Here is a 15,776-nt window from a genome sequence, read left to right on the forward strand (position 1 = left end):
CAACATTTTTCTCAGTGGCATATCTGATAAATGAATAGTCATTCTCACTTGGACAATTCCAATTATGACTTTGAGTTTCAAATCGAAGCCTTAGAAAGTTCACAAACAGAAGAAACATGAGACAAACTCATCCTAATTATTTTTAGTAAAAACATGAACTTTTATAATATTAAATTAAAATCCAAAAATGTACAATATGATAAATCATATCAAAATACATGTCTCCTTGTGAAAATAATTTTTCAATACCCCTAATCACTCCAAAAAGCATGTACTTTCAGTTAACATTTTATCCAGCCAGATCACATATTTATGTTATTTACTTTGTCCCTGTTCATATCAGTATCTGTTCCTGTTCATATCAGTATGTCTATTAATAAAAATTTAATAGATTCTCTTTGCTCTGAACCAAAGTGCATTTTGATCCCACCTTCTTCCTTTATTCTTTCTGTATCTTGTAAAAGCAAGCTTAATCTCTAATTTCTTGAGAATTCAACCATCAATTCAGTACTCATAAAGACCTAGAATATTTTCACTTCTCCAAAACCTTTGAATAGTGAGTCAGTAATAGTGCATATTCACCTTAGACTGCATTCAAATTTTGTCTAAAACATATGAACAAGTCTTCAGCTATTTCTCTTATAAGTTGATTTTGTATCTTGAACCATTGTCATTTCTCTTTTGTGGTCATTGTGTACCTGGCCAAACATGGATTGCCATACTTAGAATGGAAAATGTTGTTTCAGATATGATCTGATGCCTGCAACCTATAATGTGGCTGTTACTTCTGTCCTAAAGGTGTTGAGGCTATCCCTGAAACTTTGGAGTGAACTGATGACACTTCAAGTTACAGATAATTGATTAAACACATGAAATTGAGTTCTGTTTACTCTTTAAACTGCATTACCACAATGATGGGATTTAAATAAAAATAAAAGGCCAGGGATTTAGCTCAGTGGCCTCAGCGCCTGCTTGGCAAGTGTGAGGCTGTGAGTTAGATCCACAGTACCAACAAATTAAAAATAAATAAATAAAAGCTCCTTAGGTAAAAAGAGCATACAAGTGAGATGAAAAAATACATGAGGAAGGGTAAAAAAGTTATAGGATGAATATTGTAGTAGTAATATTCCAGAAAGAATGACAGAATAACAATTCAAAAGTGCATTTATTTTTAGAAAAAAAGAATGCAGATTGAAAGATAGTTACGATGGATTGAAAAGATTTAACAATCGCCTGAAACAGGAGTGAAAATACATGCATATCATAACGTATCATGTGATATTGCAAGACATGGGGGCAAAGAGGAGGTCCTATAAACACTCAGGGAAATACAGAGAAAAAGCAAGACAGAATTGTTTTTATATGTCAGAAAGACAGCATAGAGCCTCTCAACAGCCACACTGAAAGCTATACTGTAACAGAAACATGTTCTAAAAATTGTTATCAGTGATCATTTATAACCTAAGATTCTGTACGTGGGAGTCAATCTATTAAAAGTGAGAATATATGCATATTTTTTTTAAGACAGGGTCTTTCCATGCAGTTCATGCTGACCTTGAGCTCACAGTGATCCTACTGCCTCAGCCTCCTCAGTGCTGGAATTGCAGGCATGCACCACCATGCCTAGCTAAAAGAAAATTTTAAAACAAGGGAACTGGTAGGATAATTATTATGTGGGAAGGTGAATTGGTGAGATGATATTTATACATCTCAGTGAGAGAGAGAAAAGTCTGCTTAAGTACATAGAAAAGTACCTGTCAAACTATTTTTTAAATCTAAGGCAGTTTCTAATTCTAAAGAAAACATATGACCGTTCAACCAAGAAAAATTAGTCAGTGGATGCTAACATTTACTGTGCAAAGAATTATATAGTTAAATTATATAAAAACTAAATTTATTTATCTCAGTTTATATTACTCTTAGAGAGTTGGAAAGTTGGAAAGTGACCAAAAACCAACTCCACAGCTTTCTAAGGATAGTATTAACATATAATGCATAAAAGTGGACAAGAAGTAACAATATAATTATGTTATTTATAGATATAAGCACATAAATTTAAAAGAATAAACTAAGTGAATAGAAATCATCTAAAGAGCTAGAAATGGTAACCTAGAGACTGCTATTTGTTGTAACAGGCCTTATTGAAATATTTGAATATAATATTAAGATGTTTTTGAAAATGCTAAGTTTAAAGGAGAAAAGATGAATTTGTCTTTTGCAGCTGGATCAAAATTCCAACTATTTACTGGAGAGCCCTCTGTATTTGTCCTCGTGTACTTATAAAGCCAAAATTAGTATTAAAAACACTTAAAAACAGTGAGGAAGATTCTATTCAAGACTATTGCAACAGGAGATGCAGATACAACTCTACTCAAATAAAAAGATGAGAAGGTTTGGAAACTAAATAAATTAATGGAAAAGGACTAGAGAAGATCAGGAGGACATTGTACCTTTGTACCTTGCGGTTAGGCAAGTTGTGTTTGTTAATTGGCTTTTAACAAAGACTCTTCTCTACTCAGCTCAAGAGCCATAGGCCCTGTCTTTCCTGGTGGTTATATGTCAAAGGAATGATTCTTAGGTCTTGAGAAAAACTTTCCTGGGTTGTAGAAGATGTATATCACAGTAAGAAGAAAAAGAATGCACAGTTGCAAGTTTTGTAATGTAAATATTCTAAAAATTGGGAGTTCTGAGACTTAGTAAAAAGATTAAGTTTAGTCAAGTAGAGGGAAACCTAAGAGCCACCTTGATAATAAGTCAATTACATTTTTGAAAATAGAACTCTTTCCCATTTAAATATATTCTTCTCTCTGTGCGTTGTCTCTCTTCTCTTACTCTTCTATAAATCTGGTCAATAAAATCATCAACTTTAGCATTATCTTCTATTCCTACTGTAGTCAGAGTTTCCAAATTTTACCTTTGGTATCTTTTTATTCTACCTCTCCTCTCTGTTTTCCCAAGCCAATTGACAATACCGAGACAGTCATCCTCTCACATGCTCTGTTGCACTTACCTTGTGTTTTTAATAGCTTTAATGAGGTATATTTCACATAGAATAAAATTATTTATTTCAAGTGTGTAATTCAGAGACTTAGTAATTTTGCTGAGTGGTACAACCATCATCACAGCTGAATTAAGACATGTTCATTCTCTTAAATATTGCCTTTTTAACTGGTCTCTCCACATCTAGTTTGTCTCTTTTCCAGTTAATCTTTCTTATGACAAGTAGATTCATAATACTACAGAATGTAAGGACCCAGAGAGGAGTTAAGTAGAGTTAGGTTGATATCCTACTAGAAATCATTAGTCAATGATTACATGAAATTTTGGATTAGTCCTTATAAAATGTATAAAGTAGAGTCAGTAATACTTCTCTAAAAATTATTGTGACATTTAAATAAACATAGTATCTCACTAATTTTAAAATAATTTCTATTGAATTAGTGGTAAACTCAAGAGCTCAGAGTACTTCATATGAATAATTTTGAGGTCTTTTCCTCTAAGAATGTTGTTATGTAAATGATATTTTAATCTAAAAATTTCTTCCTATGTAATTTTTCTGAAATTCATTCCCATGGTTGTTCATAATATTATCCATAGTAAATTGCATATTTTATATGATATCCATTGGAATAATTGAATTAAATTCATATAATGTACAAGTATTGTAATGAGCAATATTTTAAAAATATAGTTCTCAATGAGATGCAAAAACAATGATTCCAGGATACTAACTTGGCTGCAGTAAGTAATGGGACTGTTTTTATATCATCATAATTTTCAACCATCTGCTTAATTCAATTCAGAATAGTAATTATCTAGCAATTAAGCCGGTGTGTCAAAAAAGTAATGGCCAACTAAACCGATTTTCAGTTATATTAATGATAATAGCTATGCAGCAAACTCAATTTAATAAAAATGCTTTGAACATAAATCCCAACAGTTCTAACTTGTTTTCTGAGTCATAGATAACTTTTGAAGTAGAAATGTCATGTTCAGAAAAATATTTGAATATGAGAATTGAAATTTAATATCAAATTCTTTTTATGAATTTTTAAAGCCTTAGGCATTTTACATTTAATGGAAATACCATTTATTTCTACTTATTTTCCTTCGGTAATTATTTCTAGTTAAAACATGTGCCCCTAACTAAATAAACTTCATCATTCTTGAATTTAAAGTTTGTCTGCTTTTTGAAGAATTAAATAAGACTTATTTTTTAGAATTATCTTAGAAAACAGTCCAGCTATGGAATCAAATATACTTCAGGTGGAAGCCTAGCTCTAGTACCTATTGTTGTGTGACCAGGGGCACCTTACTTAACTTATTTATGGCTCTGTTTTCCTGTATGTAAAGTGATAAATAAGATGACGCTCCAACATGTTTCGAGGACTGGAGTCAATGAATGTTAAACAGTACTTTATAAGCATTTAGTAATTTGCATCCATCATAAACATTTTGTTCCACTTAAATCCATAATTTAATAGTAGAATTATAAATTAGGGATAAACCATTGATTCTTTGGGTTCTGCTCCACTGTTTCAGATCAAATACTAATGCACTTTTCTGCTCACAGAAAAACACTATGGTCATTCATCACTTCGACTTAAAGAAATCTTAGCAGAGTCTCCAAAAGATGCCATTGCTCAAAGGCAGCCATTCTCCATGAGCACTGGAAGACTTCATGTTTTATTTTTCTCTTGACAACTTGTTAATACGATTTTCCTCCAAAACTATCTGAAACTCTACATTTTATTCTGACATCATGATGAGAGGCTGTCACCAAGAAAGTGGCAAGAAGGTTTCTTTCAACCTTTCTTTGAATGCGTACTTTTTGCTATCATGGTGCCAAATTTAAACATCACTGATGGAAAGAATGTGATGACACTCAAACATGTATTTTCATTATTTGATTCTAGACAGCTCATGAATATATTAATAAACATTTAATTTATGCCTTTCTAGGTTAGCTAAAATGGATACACAGATGAATAAAAATATTTATTACAAAGAAATACTAATACTGGACATAAATTTACACACATACAAACACCTACCTGTGCATTTACACACAGTAAAAAGCAAAAATTATAAATAGGAAAAAATATTCCAATTTGGAATAAACTACACAATACTACTCATTTTGTAAGAATTAAAGTTAGAAATTATTCATAAAAACGGAACAAGTTGCTTTGTTTCTCTTTTTTCAGTAAGACAATTATTGGATCAACTCTGCTTTTTAAACTACAAACCAACACCTTAATAAACAAGATGTGCTTTTCACATGTAATTGTATTCATGGAAACTATCATTGTTTAGTGATTGTAACATTTCTTACTGAAGCAATGACAAAAGTCTACGCCAACTACATTAATTACGAAGTACAGGATGATTGCATTTCAATTGAACTCCTACAAATCAATTACCATTATAATTAAAACTTTTTTTTTAAACTCCAGATAATGTCTTCCAAGCATTTCGCTTTTTTAAGTTAATGAAAAAGTGAAGGAGTGAGAATAACTTACAGGGTACTTGTGTGGAAGTGAACTTTATGGGCAATGCTACTGTGTTTGAAATATACTGTCAAAGAAATTTCATGCATGTTGTATGCTAAACAGTAAAAGGGAGTGAACTGATATCTATCTCTAAAAATAAAAATAAAATGGCAAAGTCAAAGCCAAGTCCAAAATTATCCTTATAACATATTCTTAGGGATCAGTAATGATGAATTATTTTGAGATCAATTTGTCAGTTACAATGCAGTAATCAATTTGGATTAAACTCAACTATGTTGAGCCCTTTATTACAATACATTTGAATGGTCTTTGTAGTATAAAAATGCTCACTCATTTTTTTTCTCACTTGAGGATCCTCAACTCTCTGAAGATATTATTTTTTTCTCTCTTTTAGAGAAGAAAACTACATTTAATAATAGCATAAATTAGCAGAAGTTTAGGTCTCATAACCTATATCATTTCTAATATCTTATTATTATCTTACATGTACAGTGTAGGACATTTGGTGAGGAGCACAGAGCATATCACTATGAGTCTTCATAAATAAATAGTATGGCCATCTGTATATCCCCTTAGAGAGTTGCAGGGACCTTGTAAAAGAGTAGGTCAAATTTCCAGGGAATTTAAATAACAATAAGAAAAGGATAACATACCAGAAGAACCAACTATAAGACATCATTTGATCAGGGATTTGTTTTATCGAAAGAGAATTTATTAGGAGGATCAGGAAAAGCACCTTGAATTCCAAAAATAACTAAAACAAATTAATGCATAAAGCAGAAAGTATGACTTTAGGAAAATATAAGTCAGGACATTGTATAGAATTATAATTGTCCAATCTGAAATCTTTGTTCCCCTTTCTTGAGATGCCAGTATAGGTGTTGAAACCCAGAGAATTTTGAACTAGCAGCATAGTGACCTGCAGTGAAAAGAAGAAAGGAGATTAAATGATAAGTGCAAAAACACTGTGAGGAGAAATTCAAAATTGGAGTAAGAAAATGACTTTGCAGTTGAAAGGATCAGCCATAGTAGAGGCAATACAATAGACTAGGAGACATGATAAATGGCAGAGAATTCCAATTTTTTCAGTTCTGATGGCTATCTATCCATCAGAGCTTTTACTCAGCAATTGCTGGTCATAGGCATGGATTGGGTAAGCCTTGGTTAAAGAGGACAGTGACATCTGAAAGGAAAATGAGGTGTATAAAACTCAACACTTTCAGTAAGTGTTAAATTGGTGGTGTTTTAAGTCTGTAGTATCTTGTTTAATTTCTCCTTTTAACTCAGATACCAGAGTCATCTTCTCTAAGTTAAACTTTTAAACCCAGTATTTCTCATGTGTAATTTCAATAATAGTTTTTAGAATTAGAAAAACATCCTGATTAAGTTTTACAGTTACCATTGCCTCAAGTGTTTTTGAAGGTCAGTTCCTACAAAGGCCTTCTGTTCCATGCTTACACTTGCTGTTATTGTTAATACTTCAATAAACTCCTGGTGAAAAGCATTATAGTACCCATTTATACAGTCTGGTACAGTTTACAAAATATTTCCCAAATATAAGCTCTGTAAATCCTCACAGAAACCTGTGGAAGTAAGTACTATTATGTATATTTTGATAAGGAAAGAATGACTTAATGTGCTTATTGGACAAACCAAATGGCCAAAACAGTTTCAAATCCAATATTTGTTGCTCTACTAGTGAGTGGCTGAGTAGCTATAGAATTTGTCCCCTGAAAGCAAGTAAGATAGGCACATCCCTTCCTACTACTTTGTTTTCAGTAAAATTTATTATATGAAAAGTTAAAATATAAGTATGAATGGATGCACATTTATATACTGAAATAATGACTATATGACTTTAAATAGCTTTAGGCAAGGGTATCTGGTAATGTATACATTATATTTTTATCAGACTGTTGATCTATATAATAGTTAATTTGAAGTTTTATGGTGATCAAAATGTCTTTTATTGATATTTGTTTTCACTTTAACTCATATTATGAAAAAATGAGAATTGCAGATTCTGTTGGCTCTAGAAACTATCATTGTTACTGTAAAATATCTGTAAGTAAGCTCAAAATGTAGCTTCTTTTAAAAACTCAAATTACACAATTCATTAATACTCTGATAAAACAATCCAGTTGTCAAGATAGATGTGAATACATGGGAATAAGTTAGACAAAGATAAATATAATGTGATCCTCTTTACTCAGTATGCAGTGTTCCATGATACTTTCACAGGAGATGAAAACCAGCCACTAGGAAAAAAAAAAAAAAAAAAAAAAAAAAACAGTTCCTATGCCATCAACATAATTTTAATTTGGGTGAGTTGTAAATGAACATAGATTCTGATGGAGGAAACCCTACAGATATAGAGCATGGCTTTCACCTGTTGAGCACTTATTATTTGCAAGTCTATATGCTAAAACTTTAAATATTGGCTCCAAACCTGAAAGTTTAGGAAGTAGTTTTCTCATTGTACAAAAGAGAAAATTGAGGTACAAGGAAGGTTAATCATTTCAACATTACACAGCATCACAAAACTATTAATTAGGCTGGACTTTGAACTCAAGTTGCCTAAACCAGGATTTAAATTCTCAACCACTGCAGTTAACCACCACATCTGCCAACACAATATAATCTTCAAATTTTCAAAGAATTGTTCTCTTATCACCTGAAAGACATGTCTATTTTTATACCTCTTTTGGAGTAGATTTTTTTCACTTAGTTTTGAACTTGTGAATGACACTTTCCATCTTTTCTTCAGTGATTAATATTTAAGTTTTATAATATTTCTGTACTTTTAAAATGCTTTCCTTTGTGAGAGATAGCCTTCTTAGAAAGAACTACCTATAAAATATCAAGAAAGATCAATCTTTATATATAAATGATCATTTACATACTACTACCATTTGGATTTCTTTTTTTTTTCTAATTCCATTTAAAAATGATATATTGACATTCAGATCTTCATGGGTATACTTACATCATTTACATGATTTAATAAATTCAAAAAAGCATATTACTTTACCTTCTACATGCCTTTATCAGTACCCAGAGTTTACCCTTTCATGATCTGTTGTTTCATGGTTTATCCAAATGACTCATGACCAACTCAAGGTAGTAGTCATTTGCTTTTTCCCCCCTAGAAGCTCAGAAGAAGCAGTTGGAAGAGAGTATAGAGCTGATTCAAGATGAAAGTGTGTCAGAGAATGCAGATCACTCTACAGAGGAGCATGCTGAAGGAGGGCAAGATGCGGATGGAGAAGAGATGACTGATGGGATAGAGGAGGACTTCGATGAAGATGGGGGTCATGAGCTGGTAGGAACTAAATATTTGGTGTCCACAATCCACTGGGTAACAGCATTAGCATATTAGCAACATATTCACTCTAAAACAAAGATTAAATCATTTGAGGATTATTTTTTTCCTTTTATGCATATACTTATAGGAAACACCAATGTAGTGCTTTGCACATAATAAGTGCTCAATATATTTTTACTAATTTAAAATGCAAGAGTGCCAATGAATGAAAAATAGAAATACTATATAGGAGATCACATATACCTAAAGAGCTAACAGAAAGACTTTCTTTCTCATATACTATATGTTTAAAAGAACCTTGCATTTGTATGTTTGTTTGTTTTTTGGTACCAGTGATCAAACTCATGACCTCACAGTTGTCAGGCAAGTGCTTATGCTGCGGAGCTAAATCCCCGCAGAACCTTGCATTTGTACAATTAAAATTGAACTGTATGTACCTGGATAAAACATGCTGGTGACAAAAGATCATTTTCTGGAAGTCATATAGCTATTCTTTTATAGGTTTTGCTCACTGACAGTAATTATCTGTACTAGGTGTGTGGGCAACATCTTTTTTGTAGCCTGATAAATAATAAAGTCTTTCTATAGTCTGACCATTGGTGTGTGGTCAGTTCCTATAGTGCTTGTTGTGATGTGGAAATTTAGCTAAGATATGATTCTCTACATGTTTAATATTCCCAAATTTTACATGGGATTGCTCATTTTCAGACATGGTTTACTGAATAACAACACTAGGATTTGATAAATATATTCTGATGAGGATATTTCTCATATTTATCAACCATGAAATTAAATGTACTATCTCTAAGGACTTCACTAATAGAAATAGTGCGAGGACAAGTGTGTGTGTGTGGTATATGTGTGTGTTTAGCTCCTATGGGCAGGTCATATTAAACTTGAATTGTCTCAAGTAGTATCAGATTCTAATTTGCATTAATGCCTACTGTTACTTGAGTAATTTTTTTGTGGTGATGGCATTGTTTTGGGATGGTAACAAATATATTGATACTTTGAAGAAAATTTAATTTTACAGAACTTAATATTCCATCTCTGTTTAACTTTCATGACATCTTCATTTAAACTTTTCAAGCATGAGCTTTCTATATGCACCCCTATCTATACAAATTTTTCCATTAGAGGAACTTAAGTACTAGTTTTTATAACTACAGTATAATGATTTAAGGAGTCTATTGAATAATGAATAGAGTTAAAAGAAACAAGCAAAACTTGAATTTAGAACCTTGACTGCCTCAGTTCATTCTAATCTGCCATCATTTGCACCAATTCATTGTGATTGGCCTTCTAGGAGTATGTTTTTGCTATTTCTAATGGTTACTACTTTGTTCTTTTAATTTATTTCTCAGCAGAATTTTTCAAAACTAGCCATTTCTTTTTGGTAGATTCTCCTAATTTATCCATTGACAATTCTTTTTTTTTTTAAAGAGAAAAAAGAAAGGAAATAAAAAAACAAAGCAATAAAAGGGTACAAGTAATACAGAGTTTCAAGAAAAAAATATACAGTAAGAAATCACTAGTTAATAGGTTACATATTGTCATCTTAGAAACAGTAGTCCAAATTAAAAAATTAAAGCATATAAAGTGGATATTCATACAGTGAGATTGCAGACAGTTCTGTTCAATATCCAACAAAAGCTCAGTAATATGGTGTTCCATCCTACACACTCAAACATACATGCAGTTATATGCCTTAGACCACCTTCCTTTCCTCTCTTTTTAGAGTAACAATTACACTTTTTGGGTTTTATTACTCCCACAGTTCTTATTACTTTTTTTTGAAGAGAATAAAACCAAATGTCACTAAACGAAACAGAGTCAATTAGAACGGAAGGATGGGCATAGTACGTGATGCAAAATTAGAACACCAGGTGACTACCATTGTGCCTCTTGCTATTTTTAAAAAGAATTGTCTATATCATCAGGTATAATAGAATTGATCAAAACAGTACAGAACAAGACCAATAAAACCTACACTGGAGACCTTACAGGACTTCAAAAGAAGATAATAGTCAAGCCATAATGGACATCATAGTAAATCTTATTGCCTTCAAAGTGGTTTTTGATTCTATAAATGTTCCCACTATACTCCAACTTTAAACATTGGAATGACTCAAGGCTTTGTCATGTTTACATGCTCTTTCTATACACTTTCTCAGGGTGACTTCATCATATACCCAAGCTTCATAGACAGGCATTTCTAAATCTACATTTCTATTTCCTAGTCTGTTCCTGGAACTCAGTAATGAAGTACTCAGCTATCCATCACTGTATATATCTCCAGTAAACAGCTGGAGTAAACAACTTCATATGTCTGGAAACAATGTTGTTTATTTTTGTTTTGTTTGTTTGTTTTCCCTACCTAGTTTATTCTTTCCCAGTCTTCTTCATTTGGGTATATAAAGCCAGCATCTACATAGTTATTAAATCCAAGATTCTAAGTGTATTTTCAATTTTGCTTCCTGTTTACTCTACCTCCAAATCATAACCCAAAACCAGTTACAAATCCACTGCAAAACCATAGTTAAGCTACCATTTTTCTCGTTAGACTCTTCAATAAATTTGAACATAATTTTCTTGCTTCAGCTTCTTGCTCCAAGCAATCCAATATGTGCAGGAGAATAAAAATTCACAAGTGTGTATATGTAAATTGTGATGATGTTTAGTGAAAGATACCAACAGAGAGAATGAGAAAGAAAGAAAGAGGGAGAGGAAAAGGGAGAAGAAGAGGTAGAGGGACAGAGAGAAAGAAAGAGAGAGAGAGAGAGAGAGGCAGACAGACAGACAGACAGACAGACAAAGCTTGGCAAAGAGAAAGACATAAATTCCCAGCACTAAAAGAAACATAAACAAAATGGTACAGACTTTCCTTAGACATTAAGAGTTTTTCATTGCGGGGGCTGGGGATTTAGCTCAGCGGTATAAGCGCTTGCGTTGCAAGCAGGCAGTTGTGAGTTCGATCCCTGGTACCGACAAAAAGGAAAAAGGGAAAAAAAAAAAAGTTTTTCACTACAACTATTACAAGTTTGAGAATTTAGTGGTGGATGTTTGAGAAAGGTCAAGCAAAAACTATAGCAGATCATGATAACCTGTGGAGAGTGGGAAGTGATGGGCACAGTCACAGATTTGGGGAGAATGGAAAGGATTTGAAAAAGATAAGGAAAACATACAGATTACTAGTTTGGAAAATGTATACAAATTTATAAGGTCATAGTCAGTTGATGTTAAAGTTCAATAATTAATTAAATAATATTTGGTAAATTAGTTTATTAGACTTACTTGAATAATAGTTAAAACTTATTGTTTTGCATTCTGATAATTTACAATAACTTATTTATTGTTTTGCATTCTGATAATTTATGATTTCATACACTAAGGTTGTCTTAGTTATTTTTTGCTTGTTGAGACCAAAAACCTGATGCCCAAAATTACAGAAAGGAAGGATTATTTCTTACAATTTTGAAGGCTTCAATCCATATTCAGCTGGCTCCAAGGCAGGGGGCATGGTGGGGATGCTATTCATGGCCCCCACAAAACAGCAAGAGCGAACCAAGAAAAGAGAAAAGATATGCATTCTTCCTACTCTTACACTGTATGTCATTTCTACCCCAAGGTGGGTGTAGCACTCATTCCACCAATCCTAGTGCTAGACAATAAACCAATCACAAATGCTGGATTCAGCCATGCCCATGATTGAATGAGGTTTGTGAGGGCCATCTGAACACAAATCGTAACAAAGATGATTCTAGAAATTTTCATTTTTAAGTTCTCAAATCATACTAATGCTGCTAGTGTGGTGACCATACTTGGAAAACTCCTGTTTTGAAGTTATCCATTTGCCTAGCTGTGGGATGTTGTCCACTGGAATTTATTGGACCTGGTGGACGCTTGGAGAAAGCATTTTCAGAGCTGATTTCTTACTAGATATGTACAAAAGAACAATAGAAAGAAAGCTGAAGAGACCGATAAAAGGACTTCTACAATTCTATAGTAACCTACACTCATATATCTAACTAGTGCACCAATTAGTGTATTCATTTAGTTTATTTAAAAATGAATTTTCAGGCTAGGCACTGTGGTATGTGTCTAGAATACTAATGGTAGAAGGATGAGACAGGATCGTTGCTCCAAATTCGAGGACAGCCTGGCCTTTGTGGTGAGTTCAAGGCCAGCTTAGAATACACCCTGAGAGCCTGTCTCAAAAAAGATCTAAATACAGCATTGTAAATGCCTCTCTGGCAAGTGCAAGGTCCTGAGTTTGATTCCCAGTATCAAAGAAAATCTAAGTAAATAAATAAATATTGAATTCTCTATAATGATGTGGTAGGTATATATTGTCAAACCACTGGTATATTCCTATTTCTGAATAAATCTACTAAGAAATAGTTAGCAATGGATCAGCAAATGAATGGCAGTGGCACTTATACTGTGGGATAAAGAGAATCACAAGTCTTCTCTTGAGAAGGATATGAACTCACAAAAACCACAGTCCACAAAAATGAAACAGGGCATATTTAGTGTAATAACAATAGAAGACATACAATTTTACAAGTAGATATCACAAAGCTAGTGTGATCAGTAAAGGCTTTCAGTTAGTGGAGTCTAAAACTTTACCTTGAAGGATGCTATATTTAAAACAATAGGAATTCAAATTATCCTTCATTGTCCACAGATCACTTTATAGAAACCTAAAGTGATAGGTAGATAGGTATGTAAAGACAACTGGTTTTTAAATAGATCTACTAGTCACTTTACAAATACAATGTTTCCTTTTCAAGATTTTTTATTCTCTTTATTAAAAGAGCCATAAAGAGACATATGTTTCCCTTTATATAAAGTAACATAATCCTAAGTAAAAACGGTCCATGTCATAATGGAAAATACTATACAAAGCAAGTACTTAGAACCTTGCTACTTTAAAAAAACAAATGAACTCTCCCCAGATTGGAGGCAGGTTTTCTACGTGCACTGCAGGATATTACAGAATTGCCAGGTGTGCTATAAAGCCGCAAAAAAGCTAATGTTTTCAAAGCAAAGTTTTGGTCAACTTACATCCAATTCCTAGCATTCTTACATCTGGACTTTCATCAGGCTAAGGTTTGAAATTATAAAGCTAAATCATCAGTTCCCAAAGAAAACTATGAACAAGCAGTGCATTTAAATGGATTAAGGAGAATTTGAGTTCTTTTGAAAAATACTGGTAATGACTTTTGCCTTTGATGACTACACTCAGTCAAATCAGGCAAATCTAGTAAGAACCCACAGTAGAATGGTCCAACTGGATTGTATAATACATAAGGCATGCAAGCCGAGTACTATGTTGCAATACCTCTTTTAGGATTTTAAAAAGCATTCAACTAAGCAGTATATCACCTGAGTTTCTATGCACACCGGGGAAGGTCTGGACTGAAAATCTAATCCTGTAGTTGAAAAGAACTCAAAGTAAGCATTCTGGTAAGTCACAGAAAAACTGCAATGCTTAAAGCATTCTCATCAATATTCTCAGTCTTTCTTTATGGGCAAGAATGAAAACGCCTCCTTTAAAAAACTTTGTGTTCCTTTGCTAATGAAATCCTTCACCAGGATGCTCCTTCTTATGAACTGTGCTTCTTTTTGTTATCATTTCGACTTGGTGCCAGCAAGAGGACAAACAAGAGCTTTGGTGCATGTTCCGCTAATCCAGGTAGCATCAACTGAATTTGAAGTATAAATCACAAGGAAGGAAAAAAATGATTCCTTAATCTGTGGTTTGGGACATGTATTTCAGCATAACATCCAAAGAGCTTTGATTTGATTGTTGTCAATCTATCATATGCTACATTCTCTCAACCTTAGAACAAATACTGAGGATATAAAGAGTGCCATTTTGTAATTTAGGTGGAGTTAGGCATAGGACAAAACCCATAGTTCATGTATCCTATAAATAACCTTGCCTGTGTTATAACTGCTGAGTTCTGATTGACAATGACATAAGGTGGTCAGATCTTCTCAACAGAAATGGAACATATGTAAGCTTTTGCTATGAGACAGGCAGACACTTCTGCTTCAGGCATTTGACTCTAGAATCCAATACTCTCTTCAGAAGATCTGGTCCCTCTATGTTAAGGGAAATATCAGAGCTATGCTTAGGACCATATAAAAGTAAGTGCTTCTCCTGTCTGCCTACCACCTGCTTTTCTTTTGAAGATGCAACTTTGTTGAAATTTTTGCTGGTGGTCTTTGTGAGAGGACATTGCTCTCTGAGAATAGGGTTGCCCCTTCATACCTAAATATGCAACCTACAAGGTGCAGTGCCCCAGAGAATTCACACCATATGGATTGCTGTTATCATCGTCTTCATCTTGTTTCTGTTGCTGTAACAAAATTCTAGATTGAGAAATTTATAAAGGGAAGAGATTTGCTTGCCTTACAGTTCTGGAGACAGGAAAGTGCAAGAACATAAAGCCAGCATCTGTTCTGCCTAGGGTAAGGGCCTCCTTTTTGCATCATAACATAGTGAAGGGCATCAAATGGTAAAACAGCAATCTTGTAAACTTGATTTCCCCTTCATCTTCATATAGAGTCACCGATGCCATAAGGGGCCCCATCCTCATGATCTTATCTATTCACCTGCCAAGGTGATTCCCACTTCCATATTCTATTAGTGTATCTATGGAGTAAGCTACCAACACATAAAATTAGTGGAGCACATTAATTAAAGCCATAGCAGTCTATCTCACTATGCAAATGAAATTTTTTGTTACAACATTACATTTCTGGCAACATAATCTTCCTATGGAACTTTGTGATTTTAAAGGCCCTGTAGTACTTAGACTTGTTTAAAAAGTACTTGATAAGAAAGCCTTCAGGAAGTAAGTATAATATTCTAGAAGTATCATGCTTTGATTTCATCTCATAAAATTTTTCTTTAATTTTATACTTTC

At 33.2% G+C, this 15,776-nt stretch overlaps 1 protein-coding gene across 7 annotated transcripts in view; it reads left to right on the forward strand.

Annotated features, from left to right (window-relative positions):
* Positions 1-15,776, forward strand: part of Ralyl (RALY RNA binding protein like) — a 725,971-nt gene that overhangs the window by 676,916 nt on the left and 33,279 nt on the right. For 6 of the 7 annotated variants that reach the window (XM_063257506.1, XM_063257505.1, XM_063257504.1 and 3 more), the window contains one exon: positions 8,663-8,835. The exons of the other annotated variant lie outside the window; for it this stretch is intronic. In XM_063257506.1, coding sequence (XP_063113576.1) covers positions 8,663-8,835 — 173 coding nt within the window. The remainder of the gene's footprint in view (positions 1-8,662; positions 8,836-15,776) is intronic. 7 annotated transcript variants of the gene reach the window in all.

The sequence above is a fragment of the Cavia porcellus genome, unplaced genomic scaffold, assembly GCF_034190915.1.
Source record: "Cavia porcellus strain 051 isolate PalLab524CR breed Dunkin Hartley unplaced genomic scaffold, mCavPor4.1 scaffold_10, whole genome shotgun sequence".
NCBI classification, from domain to species: domain Eukaryota; kingdom Metazoa; phylum Chordata; class Mammalia; order Rodentia; family Caviidae; genus Cavia; species Cavia porcellus.